Raw genomic sequence first — 10,727 nt, 5'->3', positions numbered from 1 at the left:
GTAATATTGCCATATTAATTAACTCCTAAATATAGGGAGTAATCGGACCGAGTTGGTTATGATTATGGGTGATTAGAATTCGTTTGATATATCGTATTGTATAATGTCTGATAGTATAAGAATTGATTGTATTAGACCTGATAGGATAAAGCCTGATAAAATTTAATACTATATAACGTTTGGTCATACATTGTATAATTTAGTGACAACAGTGGTGAAGGTGGTAGTGGCAGTATTGAAAGGTGATGATGGTGGCGGTAGTGGTGGAGGGTGGCAGTGGTGGTGGTGGCAGGCACAGTGGTGGTGGTAGTGGTGGAGGGTGGAAGTGTGGAGGAGGGTGGTGGTTATGGCGGTGGTAGTGGCGATAACGATGACCGTATCAACAATGGTGGTGGTGGCAGCAATGGTGGTGGTAGTGGGGGCGGCAGCAATGGTGGCGGTTGATTAAACATATTCAAGTAGTTTATATATCACACTTTTATCATGCCTTATCTATCATCTATGGGTGGATTAAATAATCCATCATTTTAATGTATAAGAGAGGATTGATGTAAAAGCTTATACAATACAATATGAGCATCAAACAATGGATAAGTCCATAATGTATTGTATAAATTTATACTATCATGCCTAATACGACATATCAAACGAGTCCTTAGTGTTCTAACAAATCAAACATGGGTTGGGTTAGATTTTCTGATTTTTGCTTTTGGATCGAACCAAATCAAGACAATCTCAACTGGGTTGGTTCGGTTCAGATAGTCAAATTCAGAATAAAAAAAATATTATTGCGCACGAAATTTATTCTAAAATGTGAAAAAATATAAAAACTCCATATAATCCAACATCTCTAAAAGAACATAACATTCTTTCAAAAAAAAAACATAACATTCTATAATCCATATAATTCAAAATAAGCAAACTAAAACCAACATCTCCAGTACAAACATAAATAAACAACATAATATTAAACCCATAAGTAACTTAGGTCTTAACAAACAAACATTATGTAGTAGGCTAATGCTCTTTGGGATGAATGGTAACAAAAAATAACTGTTCCCAATACCATCAAGTTTATTCAGATTCATCGGATATTCGATCCTCAAATCATCACCCAAACCGATGTTGATCGGATACAGTAAATACAATCTGCACCGAACCAATGCCCAAATCCAATCCACTTTAACGTGTTTGGTTTGGTTTAATTTGATCGGGTATACGGACTGGACCTTACCCGTTGACACTCCTACCTAAATGGCTCATGACATATGATGCCTAACTCCTAAGCCAAACACTTCTTATATTTAAAGAAGTCTTGAAGCAAACTTGGAAAATAACATCCCTTATATAGTGAAGTTTGTCTTGAGAAGTGTTGGAATCAAGTGTTAGAGTCAAGTCCCACATCGAAGAAACCAAGGTGAGAGGGAAAGTTTATAAGGAGATGGACTCATAAACCTAATGCCTTAAGGTTTTGGGTTAAGATGTGGAGTCCAAGATCTCCTTGGTGTTTCCCCTCGACCTAAACTAAAGATTTTAGCCCAAGATACAATGAGCCAAATCTCAACAAGAAGTTCTAGCCAGCACAGATCAGACATGGACTCAATTATGGTATGCTTATGAGAGTAACAACTTATAAGGGACTAGGGGTGAAAATTTTAAGCTATTATATAAAGAGGGAGTAGAGCTTTTGATAATTCTAGGTCTTACTGAGTTACCTTATTTAAGAAAGATGTAAGCATATGTCTCTCCATTGATACAAAATCAAACAAATGTGACATACATGGATTCACTCTGTAGCTCTTCCAAATGGTTCAAAATGGTAGAGTGTAGGGCAAAGCATATATGTCAGCATCAGGCAAATAATGGGCATGTGGTTGGATTCCTTGATAGATGCCATTGCCAGTGTCATTGCTAACATGTTTGGTTTTTGTTGTTTTGCTTCCAGACACATTTTCCCTATAAAGCCACTCTTCATCTGCAACTTCAGTTGAAACCAATTCCATTGGAGGAGGGACCCAATCCACAATCAACTCTCTGTACTTTGCTTCGGTCTTCAACATGCTTCTTTCAAAAGTTGACATAGATGCTTTCAAGTTCTCATTTGCAACAAATTTACCCTTTCCCATATAACAAGTGTCACCTACATCAGATTCCATTTTCTGAGGGGCGACTTGGGAAGGAGAAGCAGAGAACTTCACTTTCCCATTTGCATGAGGAGAAGCAGGGGACTTCTCTGCAGCTGCATAGAACTTCATTTTCCAATTTGCAGGAGGTAATTCACATTTGCCAGAGTAGTCACCACCAAACTTGTCTTTCCCATTTTCATGCTTGTTGTCATCATGGCCAATCCTTTCCATCCCAGCCTCATTTTCATTGCGTTCAAGTTTCCTCCTTCTCTTCCTTTCTTTTCTTTCCTTCTTCCTTTCTTTCCTTTCCTTCCTTCTTTTGTGCTTCAAAATGCCAAAACAAAAAGTCAGCATGTCAATTAAAAAAGCTTAAAATGGTCAAATATCTTTGCAATAATTATTTACATTGATTTAGATGATGAGAACAAGTCTTCATCAGTTTCTACAAATTGAACTAACCCTGTCAAAAGTGAGAATTGCATGTGACAACATTATGGGTAACAATCACCAATTTCAGGTTAATTCCATAGAGCAAATACATACCAGAAAAATAACAAATCTACTAATGAAGTAATATGAGATAACATCTGATTTTTAAAATCAAGGGATAAAGAAAGTCTTAAATACATTTAAATTTATATGTAATCTTGATTTTAAGAATAACTAATATTATTTTAATATAATCATAATATGAAAACAAATCAAAACAATATCTGAAAATAAAATCTAAATCTTAACCAGAAATCTCCTCTTAATTGCAACTATTATAAGCACAAATAGGTCAAAATTTTAATCAAAATCAGCCCCAATAGGTCAAAATTACAATTTGTTTAGACCATTCATATTTGTATAAATTTCATATATAATTTTCTTACATGTCTCCGAATCATGTTTATAACCAGCTACCAATAGTCACTACACTAAATTATGAATGCAAAGATTGTTACGACTAGACACTTCGGTGTGTCATACAAAACAAACGAAGAATAATTTTAAAAACTGCTACCAAATCGAAGTACAAATATATCTGATCCACTCAAAGATTCCTATAGGCATTGAACTAATAAACCTTAATTGCTCTTATATACGCCCAAAGAATATGCAAATCTAATATAAAAAACCCAATCGAAGTATAAATATATCTGATCCACTCATAAATAAGAAGAAAAACTTTCATTTTCAAAGTGTCAATAAATCATCTATTCCTGCTTCGATTATAAAGAAATGGAGCAGATGAGTAGTCAATGCTTATGGTTCTATTAAAACTAAGTTTTTTTTTTCCATTTCCTGTGCACATTTTACATGAATCGCAATCCAATAAATTTAAAAGAAAAAAACTTTTACACGACGTTGGAACTGACCTCTAGTTGTTTTAAGAGTGCATCACCTCCTATACCATCTTTCACATAGTTTGGTGGAGGGAAAGGTAGACATCTTGACATTTTTTGAGAGAGAAAAAAAATCAATTATCCCAATTTTTTGTGCGGAAAATTTGTTTGTTCACACCTAATACACTCGCAGACAATAGAGGGATATAAAGATATAACAGAGTGACAAGTCGAAATGTGGTAGATGATGTAATATGAAAGGAAAAAATGAAATTTAAAAAGATAACATCATTGAAATTGGAACCCAAGGGTAAATGGATGTAAATCTATTAAATTGTTTTTGTGCTGAACTAAGCACAGTAGCTTTGATTTTACCGTTACTTGATGGTAAATGCAGGGTATCATAGAATATTTAAGATTATACACTAAAAATTGCGATCTAATATATTGGGAAGGAAAGAAAACCTGAAAATGCTTTTAGGTTATTATTATTTTCATAATTCATCAGAAAAAGTTTATTTTTCCCTGTTTTGTCAGCCGCTGTAATACACAATTTTTCAAAGTTAACTCTTTTCACATATTAAAAATGCAGAAAAATATTACTATTGGAATGGCACCATCTTACTCTATCCCTCTTTCAATTCCAGTCGGAGCTAAAACAAGTCTCACAAGTCTAAAGAAAGAATTCCCCTCACTCTCACTTCGCTGAACAAAGCCCACTTTCTAGGGATTTTAGATGGGTTGGGTTTCAATCAAATATCTCATTTGATAAATATTAATATGTTCCCATTTGTGGTAAATAATAAAAAAAAATATCAAAATATATATATTCCCAGTTATAGTAGATATTAATAGAAAATACTCATCTAAATTAATGTGATTAATTACTACAAGATTGCTTTTCAACTGTCCATTAAAGATTTTGGCATGAGTATTAAACAAACAGTAATAATTAATAAGTAACCGATGAAAAGTCAATGTAAATAATTAGTACTCCATAAACAATAATTATTATTATAATATTTATATATTATTTTTCTAAAGAAGGAAAAAGAAAAAAAAGAAATTTTGAATATTGTGTAATAAATTAAGAAATAAATTAAAGAATAAGTTGCCGAATCAGAAAATGACCTTTAAATTTAATTAAAATAAAAAGGAACATTAATGCTTATAAATACGTGACATTCAATTATTAAACGTCTGTGTAAAAATATTTTACAACGACAGTGCACAGTCATTAAACTTTAAATTAAATATAGTTGATTGAGGATTTCATTCATTCATAATCATAATGTATGTGTAAAAATATTTTACAGCGAGACAGTGCAAAACCATTAAACTCTATATTAAATTTAGTTGATTGAGAAAAGAGCAAGAAGAAGAGATATTTTGAGAGAGAAATAAATTGAAGGATCCAATTGTAGCATAAAAATATTTGATTGATGGATAAACATGGGCCGTGAGTGGGATCGGACCCAATTTGGAAGAACTCATTTGAGTTTATCTGATAACATAAACTCTTATATCAGTGTTTGAGAGAGTTTATGTAACGAGCTTATGGCATACCAAAAGTTATTTTGAGCTAATTTTCATAAGATATTCAGAATAGCTTATGAAAAAGAGCTTATGCTTATATATAGCTTATTTTCAATTTATTTTAATAAATATTTTAAAATAGCTAATGAACAAGCGCTTATTGTCAAGACAATAAATGGTTAATTAAGTCGTGTTTCAAACGGGGCCTATTGTACAATAAAGTCAGCATGCATTTTACACTCAATGTTGGATTAGAAAGGGTATGAACTCACTCATAGAAGCATTAGCTAGGCAGGTAACCATTACCAAGTAGTTAAGGAAGATGAATTGGAAGAATCATGATTCATGATTGAGCTCAAAACCAAAATACTAGTAATTTACAAGGAAGGAACATGAGAAATCTAATCTGCCCAATTTGATTTAATGTTACAGACTTACAGGGAAGGAAGAAAGCAAAAAGCTAGCTACTAGGCAAGCAAGCATTCCTCCTATTCATTCATAATCATATCATAACTAGTACTATATAGTTTGGTTTAATTACAAATTCACATTCACATGACGACACAGGCGGTGGGGTTTTCGTCGCTGAAAGCGGTGGTGTACCGGACCTCCGTGGAGCTGGCACGTGTGAGCTGGGAATACTGAGTTTGCTCAGCGTCTCTGACATAACCAGAAGGTGCTCTCTTATCATACACACCAGGGGCATAGGGGTGAGCAACGACGTCGTATGGAACATAGGGCCAGATCTCTGCCTTTTTCCCAGTGTGGTGAGCGATGCGGGACACAACCTTGTTGGGTTCCACATACCCAGTAACGGTGACCTTGCTGGCCTTGCGCTCAATATCCACCGAGTTCACTCCTTTCATACCCTCCACCGCCTTCCTCACCTTCCTCTCGCATCCGTCGCAGTCCATCTTCACTTTCACCTCCACCGTCTGCATCCATCAGTATCACACATATATACATGAATAAAGAAATAATGAAAGAAGAAGTAATTTATGGATCTGAGATCTATGGATTGGATTACGTACCTGCAATTGTTTGCGTTTTTTGTGTGAACTTCCGCTGGAGCAGTCAAAGAGATCAGAGATGTGATCAAGAGCACCCATTTTTGTAAATCTAAGTAGTATAATTTCTAGCAGTAACTGAACACTACTGAACAAAGAACTGTGAGAGATTCTAATTCTATGCTTTGGTTTGGGCAATTTTATAAGCAAGTACTGCAAACAGATAACAACACAGATTGATTAGCTTAGGGGAATGAATCTGAGACGTCCGTCCGTTGGATGAGATTTGAAGACACGTGTCCAACTCTAGTGAACTGTGATGGTTACAGAAATCGATAGTAACAAGTTTTTTTTTTTTATTGGTAAATGTTAGTGGTTCGTCGCTAGTAAGTTAGAAAATTCCTTCAAATTTCTCTTTCAGGATTTGAACCCTGGACTTTCCCATCCCAAACTCGTATGTCCCCTAGTTCTTATTACTTGAGTTAACTCTCGGGAACATCCATGGTAGCAAATGGTGGATTGGATTCATTCACACACGGGCCTAAGCGAAGCGTGGAACAGGGGAAGAGACAAGTGAGTAGTGTCCCAAAACAGTGTCTGTGGGGACGCGTAACGCTGGAACCCAATATATGGAACGCGCTACATTTGGTCCCATTCCACATTTTAATTGTTTCCTTTTCTTTTCGGCTCTTACGGTTGTTGTTATCACAACAGACTCCATTACTTTTCCATTAATCATTCATAATCACATATTTGAATCTCCACATTGTAGGTTGGGCCCAACACAAATATCTTCAATGCTATACAAACAAAATATCTTCTCTTCTCACCCTGGCCTCAATACTAAATTCTTCTTAGAGCATCAGCAACAAAGAAACTAAAATTTCTTTATGACATGTTATCTGAAGTAAAATTTTTTAACTGTTGCAGAAAATTAAGTTTCTCTACATGACAAGCAACTTTGCTCCAAAGTTTCTTTCTAGAGAAATTTGCTCAAAGTTTCTCTTCTAAATTTAATGATTAAAAAATAAATAAAAAACAAATAAAAAAGTAAATAAATAGGTAACTGGATTTACAAGAAAGTAGTGGGGTATATTGTGGGATCCATTTAAGAAACTTTTTAGAATTTCTGGATTAGAGTAAACAGTGAGTAGAGTTTATGAAAGTGGTTTAAATAATGTGGCATTACCAAAATTTAAATTAGAAACTCTAATGAGTTTCTTGGATAATGATGCTCTTAAACTACAAAATGCATATGTAAACCTTTATTTACCGAGTTACTAGTTAACAATCAAAATTAGGTAATCCTTTACTCGGTCCTCTCTTTTGTTTTTATGTTGTTCTAAATGAGTTATTATTTTTGGAATTACGAAGGTCTAACTAAACTCAAAAGTTAGCTCAAGAGTTGAGGGTTGCTCTACGTTTTATAATCACGTATTTAGTCATATTTATAACCAATGTGTAACTTCTAGAAATTATTATGGTGCTAGCTACAGTGCTCTTCAATCATTTTATTGCTATTGTAAATGAAAAACTTAGCTTCCTTTTGGGTCGGTTGATACTGAAAATCTTAGTGGGCTCACAGAATATTGTTGTTGGATCTCGGAATGAATTGGGCTAGCCCATCGATAAAAAAAATAGGAGAACGCAATCATTATATGGTTGTTTGACAAAAACAAAATCATTATTTGGTTATGAAATATAAGTGAGATTTTGACAAAAAAAAAAGATATTTAACATTTCGATATATTCTTTAATAAAGTTATTAAATATTTTAATATTAATTATTTCCCTATTTGAAGGAAAAAAATTAAACGAAAGAAAAATTAATGGTTCAGCTCAAACTGTTTGAAATTTGATTGAATGTAAATTTTAAACAAAAAGATTAGATGATAAAAAGCTATTGTTTAAAAGGATTTTTTCTCTGCTCATAAGTCAATTAGCTACTCTGGTTTCTGCGATTTTCTAGAGGCTTTTGAATGACCTAGCTTTGCATCATGTTTTTAGCTTTTTGCTTTAGTGTGCACGCTTGTTTTTCATTTCCTCATGTATTTGTGAATTGTTGCATCATTCTTAAAGATTTAGTGCCGGTTTGTTTTTCCATTCACTTGAAAGTGAAAGTACTACTGTCCAACCCAACACAAGAGTTCCATTGGGAAAAAAAGGGCCTAGGAATTCAGGATTCTACATGGCATGGCAACCCAACTTATACCAACCCATAAATAAACAATGTCTTTATTTTCATGTTGTTCCTTTTGTTGAGAATTCAAGTGTGAGTTAGAGTCTCACACTAGTTAAATATGGGTGAGGTATAGACTTTATAGAAATGGAACCCATAAACTCAATGTCTTAAGGTTTTTAGTAAAATTATTGCGTCAGATTCTCTGGACGTCTTATTTCTTTGGTCCAAGAACTCCCTCTGTCTTCTCAACCCCTTTGCGTATTTATTTAAACATTTTGATAAAAAAGAATTGGCTTACTCTTTGAAATCAATTCATTCCAATCTATAAATACTTTTATGGTACACCATATATAAACTTTGATTTTTATGTATATACCATGAGTTCATGACACCAACCCTGGGAACTGGGAAGGACCTGAATTTTGGTGCAGTAAAAAAGTTACTAAAATGAGTTCAGTTAACAAATCAGAGCTGTTAAATAATAAAGATCACAAGACTCAATTATTTTGGGGTTGATGTCTGATTTATTAGATCGATATATTTGTGCTGTTCTACAATCATCCAATATCTTCATTTCACTTGCCTCACTAACTAGCTACACCATTTTGAACTGTACCAAATCCGGTCCCCTATATATGTGATGATTTATTGAAAGACTTATATGATATGAAAATCTTGTTAAGGTTATATAAACATGCCATCTTTGATACTGGTTGGTATTATTTTTTTTGAAATATTACTGGTTGGTATTCGTAACCAATAAAAGGTGCAAGTTGTAGCGGGGTGTTGACTTATAGTCAATGTTACAAGAGATCAATTAAGCACTCTAACCTCTATCTCAAGTCTCATTACTCTGTTTTGGGTTAGGCAAAGACAAGCGACCCCATCCCAATCCCAATATATATCCCAATCCCAATATATATCCGAAAGGGGTCTTTAAATTTGCCCACAAACAGAGACTTCCAAAATTCACATGAGTTGCGTGCGTTGGCCTCCAATGTAGTGGTATATGTATAATGTATAGGAGAAATCAATATCGACATGATCGCACCAACCAACACTCTATATAGTATATACCCACTGAATTGAATTTTCTTCCACTAGACCAGACCAAGGCTATGTTTGAAACTAAAGAAATTAAACATGACTCAAGAAAACAGTGTGAAAAAGTACATTGTCTCTAGAAAACACACATGAAAGAAAAGATTAGCTAGGGGCCCTCATAAATTTTTCTAGGCTCCAATAATAGCGAGAAAACTGTGTGCAGAAACTCCATTCCCATTATGCCATGTACAAATTAAAAGACATATTTTCTTATACTATATTTCACATATTCAAGGGCAAAACAATTGAAGTTTTCTGAATGACCTATTGAAAAATTTAATTTAATAACTCATAATCCTAGGTGGACCAATCACATTTAAGATAAGTGAAATATAATTTGTATATTTTATTCATAAAATAATCTTATTAGTCTATTAAGGTGGGGTTAAGTATCTCTCGTGGGTCATTTAGTCACCCTCAGAAGAATAATTATGTACAACAATTATTTTTAATTCTACTTTTCTTCTCATTTTCTCTTCATATTTCTATCAATCCAAACAACTATAAATTCTACTTATTTTCTCTACATTTTCTTTTATTTCTGTTACCTTTCTACTTATTTTCTTGCGTCATCCAAACACACCCAAGAGGTTAGTTAGCTTCTCATCTTATATATGACTATGATTTCGTTGTTATGACAAAAGGGGATCAATGCATGTTTTCGCTGTTATGACAAAAGAAATGAACATATAAATTAAATTAATTATTGGACTAATCTGTCAAATCACTGCAACATTGTTGATTGAAGAGGAAACAACGAAGCTCGTGTGCAAAGATGATTGAGGAGAAGGACAGAAGGTTTTGAGGTCGTCCCTTGTTGTCAAACCCAAGAGGGGTCCCTATGAAGACATTTTAATACCTAAGTTAGTGATAGAGAAGTTTGGGATTTATTTAAATGTTGGAATAAGATGTGTGTGTCTGCTTTATACTTGAGTCTGACCTTTTATACCTGTGGGTGTGTTAGGGAGGTCTCGAGGATTGTAATGAGTGTCTAGCCTTAATCGTTGGGTACACTGCTATCTTCAGAGATTTCATGGCTGAAGATACCTCGTGAGTGAGACCCGGAGTCTTAACCTCACACCTACAATGTTGCTAGCTTTAGGATCTCGTGATGAGGTGACATAAACGTCTTGGGTGTTAGGACTAGAAGTGAGTAGTAGTTGTAGGGGGAGGGGTGATCGTACAAATCCCTTAGGGATGGTTGTGATCGGAGAAGGTGCTCGATCAGGTGTGGGTCTTAGTCGACAAAGGCATGGTTATTGATGGCATGGTCGTCAAAGGTGTAGTTGTCGGAACCTTCTAAACAGTACTATGGTATTCAACTATGAATGTTGAGAGGTATAAGTATGGTATGTGACGAGTTAATTGAGGAGTCAATCAGATCAACCTCCGCAACAAGTAAGTTGTTGAGTAACATCATAAACATAGGTGTTAGAATTTGAAA

General features: G+C 34.3%; 1 protein-coding gene across 1 annotated transcript; it reads right to left on the bottom strand.

Moving 5' to 3' along the window:
* Positions 1-5,383: 5,383 nt before the first annotated feature.
* On the bottom strand, positions 5,384-6,189 carry LOC130729072 (heavy metal-associated isoprenylated plant protein 26-like). Its single transcript, XM_057580698.1, has 2 exons — positions 6,022-6,189; positions 5,384-5,925 (listed from the first exon to the last, which is right to left on the bottom strand). The coding sequence occupies exons 1-2, from the start codon at positions 6,097-6,099 to the stop codon at positions 5,542-5,544; spliced, it is 462 nt and encodes a 153-aa protein (XP_057436681.1). The 5' UTR covers positions 6,100-6,189; the 3' UTR covers positions 5,384-5,541.
* Between the last annotated feature and the right edge of the window lie 4,538 nt (positions 6,190-10,727).

The sequence above is a fragment of the Lotus japonicus genome, chromosome 1 (genome assembly GCF_012489685.1).
Source record: "Lotus japonicus ecotype B-129 chromosome 1, LjGifu_v1.2".
In the NCBI taxonomy this organism is placed as follows: domain Eukaryota; kingdom Viridiplantae; phylum Streptophyta; class Magnoliopsida; order Fabales; family Fabaceae; genus Lotus; species Lotus japonicus.
This window is presented reverse-complemented; position numbering and strand designations above follow the sequence as displayed.

Coding starts and splice junctions, on each gene's coding strand:
- LOC130729072 (XM_057580698.1), bottom strand. CDS start 6,099: ATGGGTGCTCTTGATCACATCTCTGATCTCTTTGACTGCTCCAGCGGA. Junction 5,926..6,021: donor AAAAACGCAAACAATTGCAG/GTACGTAATCCA, acceptor TGATGGATGCAG/ACGGTGGAGGTGAAAGTGAA.